Below are 18,595 nucleotides of genomic sequence, written 5' to 3'. Positions count from 1 at the left end.
AAAAAGGACAGGTTCTGAGGGTTGGTGAACACATGGAGGTGCTGGGAGAATGGTGTACCCAGACAGGCATGAAAGTTCCACGCTCTTTCCCACACACCTTGCCCTACAATCTCTTCCAAGTGGATGTTCATCTATATCCCTTATCATATCCTTTTTTAAAAAAATCTTTTATTTTTCAATTACAGTTGACATACAATATTTATATTAGTTTCAGGTGATCATCCCAATGAATCTTGTACCCATCTGACACCATACGCAGTTATTAGAACATTATTGACTATATTCCCTATGATGAACTTTATATCCCCGTGACTATTCTGTAAAAATCTATATGTACTTCTTAATCCCTTCACCTCTTTCATCCATCCCCCCAACCCTGCTATCTGGCAACCATCAAAATGTTCTCTGTATCTATGAGTCTGTTTCTGTTCTGCTTGTTCATTATTATTTTAGATTCAATTGTTGATATGTATATATATATTGACATTTTACTGTTCATATTTTTAATCTTTTTTTCCCTTTTTTTTCTTAAAGAAAGACCATTTAACATTTCTAGTTTGGTGGTGGTGAACTCCTTTAGCCTTTTCTTATCTGGGAAGCTCTTTATATGTCCTATTCTAAATGCTAGTTTTGCTGGGTAATCTTGGTTGTAGGTCCTTGCTTTTCATCACTTTAATATTTCTTGCCATTTCCTTCTGGCCTGCAAAGTTTCTGTTGAGAAATCAGCTGACAGTCTTATGGAAGCTCTCTTGTAGGTAACTAACTGTTTTTCTCTTGCTGCTTTTAAAATTCTCTGTCTTTAACCTCTGGCATTTTAATTATGATGTGTCTTGGTGTGGGCCTCTTTTGGGTTTATCCAGTTTGTGATTCTGCACTTCCTAGTCTTGTATGTCTATTTCCTTCAATAGGTTGGGACATTTTCTGCTATTATTTTTTCAAACAGCTTTTCAACTTCTTGTTTTCTCTTTTCTCCTTTTGACACACCCATGATGAGAATGTTGATAAGCTTGAAGTTGTCCCAGAAGCTCCTTACATTTATCCTCATTTATTTTGGATTCTTTTTTTTTTTTTGCTGCTCTGATTGGTTGTTTTCTGAATCACAAATCACTGCACCCTGGCTGGTTTGGCTCAGTGGATAGAGCACTGGTCTGTGGACTGAAGGGTCCCAGGTTTGATTCTGGTCAAGGGCACATGCCTGGGTTGTGGGCTCAATCCCCAGTAGGGTGCATGCAGGAGGCAGCTGATCAATGATTCTCTCTCATCATTGATGTTTCTACCTCTCTCTCCCTTTCTCTCTGAAATCAATAAGAATACATTAAAAACAAAACAAAAACAAATCAGTTTTGATTCTTGGCTTCATGTACTCTACTGTTGATTCCCTGTAAATTATTCTTCATTTCAGTTAGTACATCCTTCACTTATGACTGGATCTTTTTATGGTTTCCACGTCCTTTTTTATGTTGTTGAAGCTCTCTTTAAGTTCCTCTACTCTTCCCCTAAGTTCATTGAGCCTCCCTATAACCAGTGTTTTGAACTCTGCATCTAATAGATTGCTTGTCTCCATTTTGTTTAGTACTTTTTCTGGAGTTCTGTTCTGTTTTTTCACTTGGAACGTATTTCTTTGTTTCCTCGTTTTGGCAGTCACCTGTGTTTGTTTCTATGTATTAGGTAGAGGTGCTATGTCTCCCAGGCTTGGGAGAGTGGTCTAATATAGCAAGTGTCCTATAGGAACCAGTGGCACAGCTTCCTGTTCACACAAGCTGGGCACTCCAGGTGCACCCATGGGGGAAAGCTGCCCTTCTAGCTCTTGCCCTGATGACAATTCAGTTCCTCCCTGTATGTTCCTGGTGCCTTTCAAGCTGCTGCCCTAGCGCTGGAGCTCAGAGCGGGTGAGTCTGAGTAAATCCATGCACAGTCCCTTTAAGAGGAGTGGGCTGTGTACATCCTCCTGTTGTAGTTAAGCCTTCATTACTGTTGGCACATCAATGAGAGGGATTTTTTCCCCAGGCTGATTGACTGCAAGGACTGGCTGTGACCACCACTGAAGATCAGCTGTGCAGAGGCCTACTCTTCAGAGCAGGACTTACATCAGCAGGGTTCTGGTACTCAATGAGTCCACCCCTTGAGTATGCTGTTGTAGAGATACTTTGAGGTGATCTGAAGTTGTCCACTGGGTATGCTGGCTCTGGGGCTTCCTGGGAGGTGCAGGTCAAGGTCAGGGGCCACGCAGCATGAGCTACAAAGAAATCTGCAGATGGCTGCTACTTGTGCTGGGCTTGGAGGTGCCCAGGAGAGGCCAAGCTGTGAACATAAGCATGAGCCAAGAAAGGCCATTCGTATAGAAAAGCCATCGGAAAGAGTTTGAGTGGTGGGGCAGGGTCTCAGGGAATCACAGGACGGGAAGGGAGATGGGAAGCAGTGGTAGCGAGTTGATGGAGACTCAGATATGGCTCTGTTGGGATAGAGCTCAGAAAAGGAACAAAGGCCTCTGCCAGCACTTCTGTCTGGGGGAAAGCTGCCCTTCTAGCTCTTGCCCTGATGACAATTCAGTTCCTCCCTGTATGTTCCTGGTGCCTTTCAAGCTGCTGCCCTAGCGCTGGAGCTCAGAGCGGGTGAGTCTGAGTAAATCCATGCACAGTCCCTTTAAGAGGAGCTGCCTGGGACTCCAGCAACCTCCGTGTCACTTAGTCACAATGCCTGCTGGTTTTTACAGACAGAAGCTGTGGGGACTTCTCTTCATGGTACTGGAATCCTGGACTGGGGGCATGGTATGGGGCTGGAACCCCTTGCTCCTAAGGGGAGACTTTTGTGGCTGAGATATCCCTCCTGATTTTTATCTGCCACACACAGGTATGAACCAGCCAGTCCCACAGTTGGATGTGGCTTTTTCTGTCTATCTTTAGTTGTAGGACTCCCATCCAGCTAGATTTCAGGCAATTCTGAATGATGGTTGTTCTGTAGTTTAGTTGTAATTTTGATGTGGTTGTGGAAGGATATAGGTACTATGCATATTTATGTACCATCTTAACCGGAAACCCTCCTATCTGTATATATAAAAGGCTAATATGCAAAGTGTTCCCTCGGGAGTTCGACCAAGAGCTCAATCGCTCGCTATGACGTGCACTGACCACCAGGGGGTGGTGTGAAACATGGGTGACCAGCGGTGGTGGCAGGACGCTGAAGGAGGGAAGAAGGAGGCAAGGAGGCGGGGAACGCAGGTGGCAAGGGAAGGAGGAGGCGGATAGGCGGGAAGCAGGGAACCTGATTGGCCCTGATTGCCGGCCAGGCCTAGAGATCCTATCCATGCACAAATTTCATGCATCAGGCCTCTAGTCCTTTCATAATAAACTGGTAAATGTAAGTAAATGTTTCTGTGAGTCACTCTAGCTAATTAATTCAATCCATAAGGAAGGAGGTCTTGGGAACCTCTGATTTATAGCCAGCCGGTCAGAAGTACAAGTACAACCTGGACTTGCAACTGGTATCTGAAGTCCAAGGAAGGGGTCTTTGGAACCTCCAATCTATAGCTAGTTGATCAGAAGCACAGGTGTTAACCTGGGCTCTCGATTGGAATCCAAAGTGGAGGATGGGCTTGTAGAGCTGAGCCCTTTACCTGTGGGATTTGATGCCATCGTCATGGAGATAGGTAGACAGTGTCAGAATTGTAGGACACCCAGCTGGTGTCCCCAGCATTGCTTGATGGTGTGGGGATAATCCTCTTTACATGTAGGAATTCATTTCAGAACCATTTAACTTCATCTAATTTTTGTTAATCCTCAAACAAAAATCTTCACTAGATTCCCTTCAAGTGACAAAGGGCCAATTCCTCCAATAACTTAGTCTAGTTTCTGGAGCAAACCTACTGCCGCAATTCAGGTGTTCATTTCAGAGTAACTAGCTTCAAGTCCTTAGAAATTACTTTGACATAATCTAATCTCTGGCAGCATACACAAGTGGTTGTCTCTGGGGAAGATAACTGGGTGGTTAGGGGAGATGATATATTTTTGAATCTTTAAATTTTATACCATGTATTATCTGTACAAAAAAAAAGCAATTTAAAAATGAACAAAAAAACAATGAAAGTCATTGGCATTTATGGATTCCCGTTACCTTGTTGTCCATAATTGTCCACTGGCCCTCCATGTTCTGCTTCAAAACACAGTGGTTTCGGGAAATCATCAGAGGGCAGAGTTTTGATACCAGTTGGTATGTGACACCAAGTCCTCTCCCTAAAGTCACCTAGGAAGACAACAACAATATGAGACACCATCAACCATTGTGCTGAAAAGGGAGGTCCTTTTGACAATCTTGTCAACCAGTGGTGTACACATGTCCTGACATGAAAACAGACTCCCATGAAACCCACACAGCTCAGCAGCTATCCTCCTTCAGCTGCCATGGAGCCACCAAGAAGAAAAAGGCAAGAAGCTGTGACAAGAAGAGACAGCTGAATGCATTTACTCATGGAACGTCAGGGTTGGTGGGACTCTGAGATGAGAAATTCTTTCTATACACCCTCATCAACTAGTCTTAACCACTGCCAAGAACTACAGCTTCTATATAAGACAATCTGTCCAATTTTTTAATGGCTCAGACTTGGCATCTTTCTCATTATAAATTCCATCCATTGGCCCTGGCTCTGCCATGGGCACTATCAGAAAATCTCCAATTCCCCTCCCACATGACAGCTATAGTGCCTATCAAATCTTTTCTTCTGTTGGCCCTATGTTCCCAGTTACTTCAACCTAACTCTCATGGCATAGGTTTGAGTCTCTTTTTACTATCTTAATGGTATATTTTTATTCCCGGATGCCATTATAAGAAAAACAAACTTAATTTCTATTACACAGTTGAATCCAAGTATCAGTTTCCAAGTTCTAAATATCATCACTGGAGCATATAAATTGCATTAGCATTCATAGCAGATCTATCACACAATGTACCCTAAGGCTTAGGAATGATTAAATTTTTATTGGTCTGACCCTCCCCCAAGAATTGCATGCGAAGTCACGTCTCTTGACTAGTTGGTAAATCTGTACTCACGTGAAGGAACTTACATTGATTCCTATTAAACTTCATCTTGTTAGTTCAACCTATCACATGAGCTTGTCAAGACCTTTATGAATTTTTAATCTGCCATCAGATAAACTCAACATTCCTTTCACCAAACGAATATGATGCCTGTGTACTTTCATTCAAGACACAGATAGAAGATTGAAAGAGGACGTAGCCAAAGACAAAGCTCTCAGGAATGCCTAGTAGACATTCTACCACACATTCTGGATATACCCTTCAACCAGCTGTAATTCAACCAAAGTCTATGCATCAAGTGCATACTTTCCATCTTATCCACAAGGACAGCATGAGAGCCCCTGGAAAAGCTTGCAAAGGGGCCCCCAAGTGACATCTACCATACTTTCCTGATGGACCACTCTAGTTCATAATAACCCTGTTGAGGAAGAAAATGTAATTTTTCTGAGATCGAGATCTTGGAATTTCCTGCTTATTCTTCTTACAGCACAAGCCACCTCTTTAATGGCCCACACCACACTTTACCTGGGAACATTACACCAAATGGTCTGTGGTTTTCTACAAGCTGCCCTCTTTGCTCCTTTGGAAAATCTTTCAGGATCAGGCCTGTCCTCCTCAGTCCCTCAAAGACCAAAAGACTTTCCTTGCTCCATCTTTTCTTCCCCACAGACTTTCACCTCAGTAACTGACACTATCATCCAATCATCGCTTAGCCCAAAGCTCAGGAGCTATCTTTGATTCTTCTGTCCCTCATTCCCACATTCAAATCATCAGCAAATTCTACTAGTTGTAATTTAGTATGTCCTATATCTCTTCACTTCTATCTCTATGGCCACTATCTTAGTCAAAACAACCTGGCTTCCTCTAGTTATGCTGTTTTTACTTTTGCATTAGTCCTCTTAAACTTTATTCTTCAAACAGCAGCTGGGGGTAATGTAAAAACTTTTTATCAGATCATTTCCTCTTTCCTTAAAAGTCTCCAAACTTCCTTCCATAGCCCATGCGGCCCTGAATGTCCTAATCTACTCCACCTCTTTGGTCTTATCTCACACCATGATCAGAAACACTCACCGACACCTTTCCACTTGTCCGGCTCTGCTTAGAACACAATTCTCTCAGACATTTATATGGGCTCCTTCTCATCTTTCAATTTTCAGCTCCTCAGAGGCCAACCCTGATTACCCTATCAAAAGTTGCTGCCTGTTCCCTACCCGCCTCCATCCTACCCCATTGCATTCCTTTATGTTATTAGCATGCATTTATCACAATCCAAACTAACTTGCTCGTTTTATTTATTTCTGTCTCCCTCTTACTAGAATATAAATTTCATGAGCCGGGACCTTATCTGTCTTGTGTACCACCGCATTTCTGTACCTGACATGGTGCTCAGTAAATGTCTGAGAATGAATGTAATAAAGAGATCTTGCTTATGCATCCTGTCCTCCCAGATTCTAAAATGGGTGCTTTTTAGGTCAGAAGTTGGAAACTGGGTTAAACCACTGGAAACTATGGAGCAACAAGCAGTCAGGAACTCTTAAAATCTGACTTGTTGCCCTTAAATATTTTGTGGTGACCACTTCGACCAAAACCTTAAGTCCAAAGTTTTGCAGTTCTTTGATGGTTTGTCAGAAATTCCATTAATTGGCTTGGCTGTGGTGGCTCAGTGGTTGAGCATCGACCTATGAACCAGGAGGTTACGGTTTGATTCCAGGTCGGGGGACATGCTTGGGTTGTGGGCTCAATTTCCAGTGTGGGGCATACAGGAGGCAGCTGATCAATGACTCTGTCATCATTGATGCTTCCATCTCTCTTCCTCTCATTCCTCTCTGAAATCAATAAAAAATATACATATTTTTAAAATCCATTAATTATAGAAGTTCCTCTGAATTAATATATGTATATATCCTTTAAAAATTGAATATTTAAGGATTTATCATCAACCATATTCAGTAAGAATTCCCATTTAGGAAGCTTTATTTCTAAAACAAAGTATTCCATATTCCATTTTAATACTTGAGGGGAGAGCCATATTGCCATTATAAGTAGCCTGGAAAAAGTAATACAGAAAAGGGAAATGAGTGCTCTTTTTCTGAAATTGCCTCCTACAGACTCTGGATCTAGAAAAGGAAGGAAACACTCTTTTTGTTTCTTTTTAATCCTCACCTGAAGATATTTTTCCATTGATTTTTAGAAAGTGGAAGAGAGAGGGAAAGACAGAGAGAAACATCGACTGGTTGCCTTCTGCCCAGGAAGGGGAGGAGCCTGCAACCGAGGTACAAGGTACTGCCCCTGACCAGAATCAAACCTGGGACTCTTTGGTCTGCAGGCAACACTCTATCCACTGAGCTAAACCAGCTCGGGTAGAAACACTCTTTCTGGTCCTTCTCTTCACTGGCCCTAAAATTTACATTAGTAAACCATGGCTCAACAGCCTGAAGTGAGCTTATCAGGATATCCCAGCATCATTTGTTAACACAAAACTAAATTTCCAGTGGGAACTGAGTGCCAACAAACTACCAGCTCCTATGTTGGGGTTGTTTCTATTTGCTGTGCAACAGTTTTGCAAAGCTTTGAGCTTACTGAGATCATTGGTCTACAAGATTATCTTGTCCTTACCCGCCTTCACCAATCCTATCGCTTTCCTCCTGGGAATGGCTCCCGTTTCCCAGATGACCAGCATGTATTCTAGAACCATCCTTTCCCTTTTCCAACCCTCTCAGTGCAAAAAGTTTTGTGAAAATCAAACACAAGAGAAGAAAGAACAAGGAAAAGAAGAAGATACTATGATTTTCCCCAAAGGCCTACATACTTATATGACCAGGAAACTAGATAATTTGCAATAAATCTCTCTAATTTGTTTTTTCAAAAAATGCTCTGGTTTAAGAAATTTAAAGACGTAGATTCAGGCAGACAATTTACTACAGTATTCCCTACAGTGAAATTAGAGGAACCTTGTTTTATCATTTAATCTGTGAAATCTGAGACTGTGAAGTGAACTAGGAAGGCAGGAAATTGACCTTACACTGCTGTTATAATTAAATGATATCAGCATACCTCTTAAAGTCATATGCACATCAGCTTGTGCTATGGTTTGGGACTATTACAATAAGTAAGACTTCACCTCTTGGCTTTCACTCAGGCCTCTCTTCATACATACTGCAGGCTATGCTCCAAATAGTTCCTAAGACACCCCACCCTTGAATACATCCAGGCCTGGCAGGCCTCTCCACCACACAGGACTGTGAGAAGCCAATCCTCCTACCTGCTTTCGCCATTCACTCTGGCATCTGTGGGCCTCTCCCCAGAGACAGCGACCCCACACAAAATGATCCACCAGTTTAAAATATGTATAGGAATGCTTTTTAGGTCTTTTGCCTTGGCTGCAGGTGTTTTAATTCTTTCTGTCCTCCCCTTCCCTCATCTAGACTCCCAGTATTACCAAGCTATTCAGAAGTAATAAATTAATCCACAGCAATTTAATCTGAAAAATGAGTTAACACCTGACCTCCAAGTACCTTACAGAATTGTGTGTGGGAGCATAGTACACGTGTAGGGCTCAGATGAGGTAATTATGCGAAAGCCCCAACACTATGCAAATATAGTTATTATTCAGGTGTTGGAATCTTCATTTGTGAAACTTCCCAAAGGCATATGATTTTTGGAAAGGGCAGTGCAGGAAAAGGTAAATGTGCATTCTCTAAAAGGATGAATGCCTGATGTGGACTCTTGGGTATTGACACCTGGAGAGAAGAGGGATTTGGGGGCAGAAGTGTCTTCCGATGTTCTCCAAATCACAGCATGCAGGTAACCCTTTAAAACCCCTACCCTAGCTAGCAACATTTAAGGCTGGACCTGAATCCCTCCTCTGCACTGAGGAACCATTGCTCTAAGACATCACTAAACAATCCACATCTTGGCACTTGATCATTCATGCCTGCCTCAATGTTCTCACACCGCTTTACTGTGTGTAAAATCCTTTTTCCTCATTCAGCCATAGACGCCTTGAGAGCAGAAGTCCTTATTATTTGGCTCCCTTACAATACACTAAACAATGTAAGTACTCAATAAGTACCTGGAAGACTGAACTGAGACTATAGTTGATAGGAAAATCTAATTAAACATGCATACGTAATGATGAAAGACTTCTTTGTCTTCCATACAAATTATTTCCAAGACCCAAAGGTTCCAGTCCCGACCAGCTGGTCCCTGCCCCGCCTCCCTCCTCCCTCCTCCTCGCCCTCCTTAGAACCCCACATTCCAAACGGCCTCCAGGAGGAACTGCCTCCCCTCCCCTGGGGTTTTATTTTGCACTTATGGCCGCCCTGGGGAAAGGCATCAGCAGCTCCTGCTGTTTCCCAATCGCGGTCACGACCCAGCTCGGGGTCCCGCTCGGCAGCACCGAGTCTCACAGGAGAATCGTGGCCCGTCCCACCGCGCCCATTCCCCTCAGGAGTTAGAAAAGAAGGCTTTTTTACATTAAAGTTTGAGCGATTTGACTCAAAACTCGCAACTGTTTTCAAAATAAACTAGAGAAAGTTCACGCTCTCCGCGCAAGTTGGGCTCACGGTTCCGCCGCCCGCGCAGGGCTCCGCGCGACCCAAACTGGGGCTGCCCGTCCCCCGTAAGTCGCCTCCTTCCCCCAAACCCAGCGGGTCCTCACGTCCTCTGCACCCACCTGCCCGGCTCCTCCCGGCTTGGGCTCCCGGCTCGCCTCCGGCCCTTCCCCCCTCAGGGTCCCCGCTTTCCCCTCAGCCGCACGCACCGCAGCCCGTCTCCCTCCCCAGCCCGGCGCCTCTCCCGTCCCGCTCCCACCGCTTCCCATTCACCCCCGGCTCCCCTGCGCCTCCCCCGCGGCCCGCGCACCTCGCTCCCGTCCTCCAGCAGCAGCCATTCGGCGTCCATGCCCACGCGCCGCAGGCACCAGCTGCGGCCCCCGGGGCGCTCCCGCCGAGCCCGGGAGCCGGGGTCCCCCATGGCCCTCGGCCCCGGCCCTCGGTCAGCACGCAGCCAGCCCCCGGCCGGGTTCCGGCCGCCGCGCCGCGCCGCTTCTCTGACAACACAGCCACACAACAGGCAGAAGCAATCGCTCTGCGCTCGCGATGGGCGCGAACTCCCGCCCAGCCCGCCCCCGCCGCCAGCGGAGCCACTGCGCCTGCGCGGGAGGAAGGCGGACTCCCGCAGGTGCGCCCTGAGTGCGGCGCGGGTGTTGGGTCGTCCAACTCTGGAGGCGCACCCTCCTCGCCCCTCCTAGACGCCGCCCTACCCCCCGTTCTAGCCGCACTGAACTGGAACCTCTTCTCACCTTTCCTTTCTCTTTTTTAAAAAACAAATATATTTTTATTGATTTCAGAGAGGGAGGGAGAGAGAAACTTCAACTATGAGAGTCATTTATTGGCTGGCTCCTGGGGATCGACCCTCCAGTCCCCAGGCCTCTGCTCTATCCCCTGAGTCAAAGCGGCTGCGGCTCTTTCTCTCCTGCTTTCTCTTTCTTTTTTTCTTTCCTTTCTTCTTTCTTTCTTCCTTCCTTCCTTCCTTCCTTCCTTCCTTCCTTCCTTCCTTCCTTCCTTCCTTCCTTCCTTCCTTCTTTCCTTCCTTCCTTCCTCCCTTCCTTCCTTCCTTCTTCCTTCTTCCTCCCTCCCTCCCTCCCTCCCTCCCTCCCTCCCTCCCTCCCTCCCTTCCTTCCTTCCTTCCTTCCTTCCTTCCTTCCTTCCTTCCTTCCTTCCTTCCTTCCTTCCTTTTTTTTTTTACATTTGCTTCATGACGATTTCCATAAAACTGTAACCAACTTTTAAACATTAAACTTGTGATAATTTTAAAATGTTAAGTCTGTTCCTAAGTGGTATATATTTTGCATGATTTCCTTTTACTGGATTTCTTCTTTTTAAATAAAACTCACACTAGGAAAATCTATTCAGTCAGATAGATTTCTGGCCAGTGTAGCTCAGTGGTTGGAGGGTGGCCAGCACAGGAAGGGTAGTGGGTTGATCCCCATCAGGAGCCACATATCTGGGTTGTGTGTTTGATCCTGGCCCCGGTGGAGGCGCAGGAGGCAACTCTTACATAACGTTTCTCTCGAACTCTCTTCACCCCTCTTCCCCTTTCTTCCACTCTCTCTAAAAATACAGGGAGAATTAGCAAAACAAAATAAGAAATCAGTTACTTGAGGCTTAGGTGTGGGAGCCAAGATGGAGTGCAAATAGACTTGAGAGAATTTTGGAAAGTGCTAGAAATTTTCTAAAACTGAATTGTAGTTATGATTGCACAGTTGTATACGTTTACTAAGGTCATTGAAACATACATACACTTCCAATGAATGAATTTTATGGTATGTAAATTATCCTTAATAAACCTGTTATTTGTGTGTGTGTGTTAATCCTCACCTAAGGATATTTTTCTATTGATTTTTAGAGAGCGTGGAAGGGAGGGGGAGAAACAGAGAGAAACGTGGATGTGAGAGACACATTGATTGGTTAGCTCCCTCCAGCCACCTTCCCACCTCCTCCTCCCGCACCCACCAGCGCTGGGGATTGAGCCTGCAGCCAAGGTGCCTGCCTTTGACTGGGAATTGAACCCATGGCCCATCAGTCCGCAGGCCAATGCTCTATCCACTGAGCCAAACTGGCTAGGGCATAAAGCTGTCAATTGAAAAACAAAAAAACTTCCAAGTTCTTACTTTGATTCTCCAATATAATGTGGTAGCAGCTCCCTATAGTGAGTATCTCTGTGATAACTCAATGTCTCCTTTTGTCTTTTCAATTTTCCAATACCTGGTTAATGATTTTCTCAAATTCTGTGGGGAAGAAAGACATGTATTAAGTAAGTTATACAAAGTATAATAGTAAGTAGCTAACATTTATTGAGAGCTAAGTGCCAACAACTGGGCCAAGCTCCCTACATTATCTTATTTGCTTGCCACTCACGAATAATATGATGATAGTGGTTACAATTATAATTCCTATTTTAGGGATGGTGAGAAAAGAGGTACACAGAGGTTTAGAAGTCTTCTCAAAGTAAAAATTAAGTGGCGGAGTAGGATTCCAATTGAAGTCTGTTTCCAGAACCCAATTTCCTAACCATGGCTACAACCAATCTGTGTGGCATTGTCAGATCAAGAATTTTGGCCTGTGATGTCACGAAGGGCTAGGAAAATTGGTGGGTACCATAACTGCTCCCTCTAACAGATGCTTCCCTAAGCTGTGCATGGGTGTCTGTCGGTGCCTGCACCCCGCCTTATGCTCTGTTCCAGGATCAGCCAGAGGGCCTAGAAGCCACCCTGACATCTACCTGGCCTGTCTCCTGAGGCTCCTCTGGGCTGTGACAGTTCCTGACTTTTTTGTTTTGTTTTTGATGACTTTGAGGAGTACCGGCTGGGTATTTTGTAGAATGTCCCTCAACTGGGATGTCTGACTTTTTCTTGTTATTAGACTAAGACTATAGGTTTTGGGGAGGAAGACCACAAAGATAAAATGCCATTCTCATCAGATCATATTAAGATTACAAGCTTTCAACACAAATGCTTACTGTGGATATTAAGCTCAATCACGTGGCTTAGGTGTGTAAAGTTGCTCTTTCCCCCTTCCCCATAATGTGCTCTGTGAAAAGAAGTCATTGTGCACAGCCCACACTTCAGAAGGAGTTCCACTAAGTCATTTGAAATTCTTCTGCATAAGAGATTTGTCTCTTCTCCCCCATTTATTCATCAAATTATATATTTATATCAATATGGACTCATAGATATTTATTTTATAGTTTGGGTTATAATCCAATACCACTTCATTTATTTTGTTACTCAGATTGTTCCTACTATAGCTACATTGTCCAAAGACATAACTCCCATCATATATTTGATTGAGCAGTTCCTTACTTTCTGGCACAAGATGTTCTAGACCTAGAATTGGCCATTTCTTCAAGGACCTCTGGTTCCTTTTCTTGGAAATCTAGAGGCCCGGTGCACTAAATTCCTGCACTGGAGTGGGGGGCCCTCAGCCCAGCCTGTGTCCTCTCGCAGTCTGAGACCCCTCAGGGGATATCCACCTGCCGGCTTAGGCCCGCTTCCTGGGGGAAGCAGGCCTAAGCCGGCAGTCAGACATCACTCTCACAGTCCGAGAGTGCCTGCTCCTTACTGCCTGCCTGCTCGCTGCTCCTTACTGCTTGGCTTGCTGCTCCTTAGTGCTGCCGTGGAGGTGGGAGAGGCTCCCGCCACCGTTGCTGCGCTTGCCTTCCCTGAGCCAGGCTTCTGGCTGAGCGACGCTCCCGCTGTGGGAGCGCACGGACCACCAAGGGGCAGCTCCTGCATTGAGTGTCTGTGCCCTGGTGGTCAGTGCACATCATAGCGACTGGTCATTCTGGTCATTCCACCGTAATGGTTGCTTAGGCTTTTATTATATAGATGGTATTAGAAACCAAGATCTGGGCACTAGGTATGCTTGCTGGCAATGGAATGTCATTGTATATAGGCTCTCTCAGCTGACAGTGCAAGGAAAAATATGTGTCAATGAATACTAACCGCTCTATATCCACATAACTATGAATATTTATGTATGTATGTATTTATATTTATGTATATAATAACATAAATATACATACTAGTACATACATATATACTGCATACATCTATCTATTTCAATGTGTAAGCTAAATGTATGCATACTGACGTATTACAACTCTAATGTAATACCAGCTGCCACCTGGATCATTCCAGTCATCCCATTGCTTATCTGTAACCTTGCACTCCAAGAGTGAGAAACCTGGCTCTCACTATCGGCCATTCATTTACTTAACTATCATTCCAGTACACATGTATAGTGGCTACATAACTGTTAACTCATACACCTGCAGGAAACATCTTTAACAACTGAGCAGACTGCTTACGGCAGGTCTTTTGACTTTAGTCTTAGAGAGTTCACTCAATTCCAGAGTTACTTAAATAGGATTGGCACCTTTTCCCCACCCTTTTCAGAGATTATTTCATATGGTTAGATTCTTTTGTCAAAGTCTGCATTCTATCTGGGATCCCTTGACCTCATGAATGATTTTTAAAATTTTAAGTACCATTAAAGTTCTAATGTAAAGTTCTATAAGTTTTGGCAAAATGCATAGTGTCACACATTATACTATCACAGAGAATAGTTTCTAAGCCCTACAAAAATCCCTGTGCTTCATCTATTCAACCCCACCCCCACCCCACTCCCACATCTTGCTTGTTTTATTTAACAATGTATCTTGGAGCACTCCATAGCAGTGTATACATATATTCCTGCTTCCTCTTTACAGATGCACGTTACTCAATGGCGCGGATGTACCATTGTTGCTTCAATCAGTCCCTTATTGATAAACAGTTTGGTTCTTTCCAGTCTTTTGCTATGGCAAATAGTTCTACAATGAATTAGTAGGTACCGTTTTGAGTACCTATTACATGCTTTTTATACACTGAGTGGCCAGATTATTATGATCTCTGAACGCCTGGTGCATGAGTTCGTGCATGGGTAGGGTCTGGCCAGCCTGGCCAAGGGGAGGGGACATGGGTGTTTGGCCGGCCTGCCTGCTGGTCAAACTCCTGGTTGAGGGGACAATTTGCATATTAGCCTCTTATTATATAGGATATACACTGAGTGGCCAGATTATTATGTGTTCAGAGATCATAATTATCTGGCCATTCAGTGTATTTTACTTTAATCCTCACTACCATCCTGCAAGATATCCCCATTTACCTAGGAGGAACCTGAGACTCCTGGGTTGCCTAAGATGTCCTTACCAGGAGCTCCTTAAGGGTTAAGTCTTGTTTTCTGTTGTATTCCTGACATTTTTATTGAATGAATGAATGAATGTAACTCAACTAGTAAATGGCAGTACAGGAGACTAAAGCCAGGGCTGTGAGCCTGGCTCTACCTAGCCCCAGAGGCAGCACTCATTACAATCTAGCAGCGGTCTTTAAGCTGGGATGCCATACCTGGGAAAGAGAACAGGATGCAGAAAAGGAAGGAGGTGTTACCTGTACCTGTGGATCTGACATGTCTCATTGCACATGCTCAATCAATGTTAACAGGACAGAACTAAGGAATGTTAGAAAGAATGGGGAGATGGGGAAGGAAAATGACAAGAAGAGGAGGAAGCACAGGGCAAGAAGAAAAGGAAAGCAGGAGAGAAATATGGAAAGAAAATGTGGCAGATTAATTTCCAAGATGATTACAAGAATATCACCCATCCCAATGCTCTTACAATGTGACTTGACACTCCTCAAGCTGCAAGAATCTAAATGAGTATGTGACTCAGGAGAAGGGATGCTACGCCATCAAAGGTAAGTTTTCACTGGGCCTTTTGGGGATGCTCTTGGAACCCAGTCACCATGAGGAAGCAGAAAGAACCACATGGAAGAGGCCACATGTAGATGTTCTGGCCAACAGTTCCAACTGAGGTCCCAACTTCATCCAGCATCAACTGCCAGACATGGGAATGAAGGGGCCCCTGGATGACACCCTGACCATGAATCACCCCAGCCTTTGAACATTTCCAGCTGAGGCCCCAGACATTGTAGAGTAGATCCAAGTTATCCCTCTTGTGCCCTGAGTTCCTGACCCACAGAGCTGTGTTCAGCCATTGTCTGGGGACAGTTTGTTATGTAGCAAAAAGGAACTGGAACAGGAAAAGTGGGGTGGGGGACCCTTGAACAGTCACTGGTTGTCTGCCTTAATGCTATGGTAATACTAGCTGCTGCGATATACAAACCCCAAATCTCAGTGACTTAACACAGTAGAAGTTTATTTTTCACTCACGCAGTTATTCAGTGCAGTGTTCCTGGCTGGTGGACAGCCTTCCATTAAGTCATTCAGGAACTCAACTACTGTCATCCTGTGGCTTCTCTGTTGTCCAGGGCTCGGAGTCCTTTGCATCCAGAGAGCAAAACCGGGAAAAGGCACACCTACTTTTTAACTGTCTTGTCCCAGAAGTGACATATATTCCTGCTGCTTACATTTTATTGGAGAGAACTGGTCACACAACCCCACTTCGATCCAAGGAAGGTCAGGAAATGTAGTCCCTGGCTGGTCAGCCAGTTCCCAGAAACAACTCTATATCATGGAAAACAACTCTAACATCATGGATTTTAGTGGTGAGTTAGCTGTCTCTGGAAGACTGTAGAAGTCAAGTTAAAGAATGAAAGTGATGATCATGACAAAGCGTTCCCTTTCTCTCCCTCTCTCCCATTTCCTTTCTTTTTCTCATTGGAAAAAGATGGAGTACAAATGGTCACATTTTGCTCGCTGTGTGGTTCTGTGTGAGGCCAGCCCTTTCCCAAGTCAGCAGTAAACTGGAGGCCACTGGAGTGTGGTAGTGAGATGCATGGAGTCTGGAGCCTGGGCTCAAATCCTAGCTCTGCTACATACTAGATACGAAACCTTGAGCCAGTTACTTGACCTCTCCAATCCTCAGTTTCCCCATTTATAAGATGAGGGTGATAAGGATAGCATTTACCTTATAGGATTGTTTTGAGGATTCATTTGGTTAATTCCTGTAAGATAGTTATGAGTGGCACATGGTAAGTACCCAGTAATTATTGTTAGCTACTGTTGGCGAATGGAGTGTCCGCTTCTGCAGAAGCCTCCTCCTGGGGGTACAAACTCTATCTCCCTACCCTTTTCTATGTTTTCTTATCTAAGAGACACGAATACAGGATGTTTCCCCTTTAAATTGGTGAAGTTATAAAGTAGAAATCCCTTCAATAAACTTTAAATTCTTTTATTACCTATCTCCAAGCAAGATGAGTTTTTCAAAATGTGTAAACCAAACACAGTTGGTGAAAAGGATGAAACAATCCACTTTGGGGGCACTGCTCTGCCAACTGATTTCAAGTGTGATTGTCTACGTGACGTTCAATAAAGATGAGCTGTGTTTTTCAAATTCAGGAACTTTTTCATTATCTTTTCAAAAGATTGAGCAGAGAAGAAAGGGGTCTTGATGTAGCACCTCAAGCAAAGCCCTGTTGTTTCTCCTTAAGGACTCTCTTGAGATCACAGGCTAAGTTTTCAATATATCACTGCATTTAGTCACACCTTGGGGGTAGGGTGGGCAGTGAGGGCACAGGTGGATTCCCTAGACTCAGGGTGACCAGATGGGGTGACCCAGCCTTACTGTGTGTGTGTGTGGTGGGGGGAAGGTGAGGCTGATGACTCCACATTCTCATTCACTCTACCTTTCCTCTTACTCATTTATTCCACCACCGTCTCTTTTCCACCTTCCCCCAAATGTAAGATTTCTGCTGAAGGATTTAGGAAAAGATGTCTTTTATTTAACGGGAAATGTTTTAGAAAAACAGAAGCAGGTGAGGAGGGGAACAGGGACCGTCTGCTTTGGACAGATTGTGTGCTGAGTGATATTTTATGTAAACATAGGATTTCAAGTATAAAGTCAGAAGATATTTCTGGCACCTTTAATCAAGTTTATGATATTTTGGAAGTACTTATAATGAGTCATCAAGTTTATTATATTCTGGAGGTATCTGTAATCAGTAATTAGGTGAACATTTCAGAGGTACTTGAAATCAGTCCTGTAGGAAACCAGCTCGTTCCTTTGTGATCAGGGCCCTGTTTCTTTAAGCACTCACATCCTTTAACTTGATAAATATCAGTGTCCAGTTCAAATATTTATTACTCATCTGATTTAAAACATATATTTTTAAAATTTATTTCAGAGGAAAGGGGAGGGAGAGAGAGATAGAAATATCAATGATTAGAGAGAATCATTGATTGGCTGCCTCCTGCATGCCCCACACTGGGGATTGAGCCTACAACCCGAACATGTGCCCTGACCGAGAATTGAACCATGATCTCTTGGTTCACAGGTTGACACTCAACCACGGAGCTACACCTGCCGGGCTACCCATCTGATTTTATTGAGGAGGAGGAAGAAGGTGGGAAGGAGGAAGGCAAGAGGGAGAGGAAGAAGGCAGTGGGAATTAGGTATCAGTATACTACCTTGTTTTCCTCTCACTGCAGAATTGGCCTCAGGCTGTTAATTTTTGCAATACAGGTATCAGTGCCTAATATAAAATTAGGCCTGGGGTGACTTACAATTAAACCACACCACTCTGAATTGGCTATTTTTGGACTATAAAAATCACAAAGGTCCCTCACTCCATTTCCTTTGCCCAGGACTGGGGAAGGAGGGGCGGGAGGTAGGAGTGTTTCTTACACGGAGAACCTTGAGTTCCATAAGGTTATAATGTAATTCTCGTCACACTTTTTAGACTCAGAAATTTACTGCACTATCATCTCTATATTTGTGATTCAGCATTTGTTAAAATGGGCTTAAGTTTATTTCCACTGGTAGCAGGCTTCTCTCTCCCATTTCAGAATAATGTTTATAGCTGTGTTTTTCAAGCTCAGGATAACACCCAGCATTTTTGAAACAAGGAATACAACAGGACAGGTCAGAGGCCACCGCACATAGTGAAGGAAGTATTGTGAAATGTTGCTCATATTTGTGTCTGTGTACCGGGCTCAGTGTAAAATGTCTTTTCTACTGTAGGTTGTGGTCACAGCGTTTGCAGGATTTCTGGTGCTAGGCAGGA

At 44.2% G+C, this 18,595-nt stretch overlaps 1 protein-coding gene across 6 annotated transcripts in view; it reads right to left on the bottom strand.

Moving 5' to 3' along the window:
• The window catches only part of RNF8 (ring finger protein 8), a 39,554-nt gene extending 27,815 nt beyond the window's left edge, over positions 1-11,739 (bottom strand). For 5 of the 6 annotated variants that reach the window (XM_028161192.2, XM_054722210.1, XM_008152026.3 and 2 more), the window contains exons 1-2: positions 9,895-10,068; positions 4,111-4,239 (exon numbers count right to left, since the gene is read on the bottom strand). In XM_028161192.2, coding sequence (XP_028016993.2) covers positions 4,111-4,239; positions 9,895-10,005 — 240 coding nt within the window. In that variant the 5' untranslated portion in view covers positions 10,006-10,068. Of the gene's footprint in view, positions 1-4,110; positions 4,240-9,894; positions 10,069-11,704 lie in introns of those variants that run through there. The other variant, XM_054722212.1, reaches the window with a different exon arrangement.
• Positions 11,740-18,595: the final 6,856 nt, after the last annotated feature.

The sequence above is a fragment of the Eptesicus fuscus genome, chromosome 10, assembly GCF_027574615.1.
Source record: "Eptesicus fuscus isolate TK198812 chromosome 10, DD_ASM_mEF_20220401, whole genome shotgun sequence".
NCBI classification, from domain to species: domain Eukaryota; kingdom Metazoa; phylum Chordata; class Mammalia; order Chiroptera; family Vespertilionidae; genus Eptesicus; species Eptesicus fuscus.
Note: the sequence above shows the minus strand (reverse complement) of the source record. Positions and strands in the feature narration are given on the sequence as shown.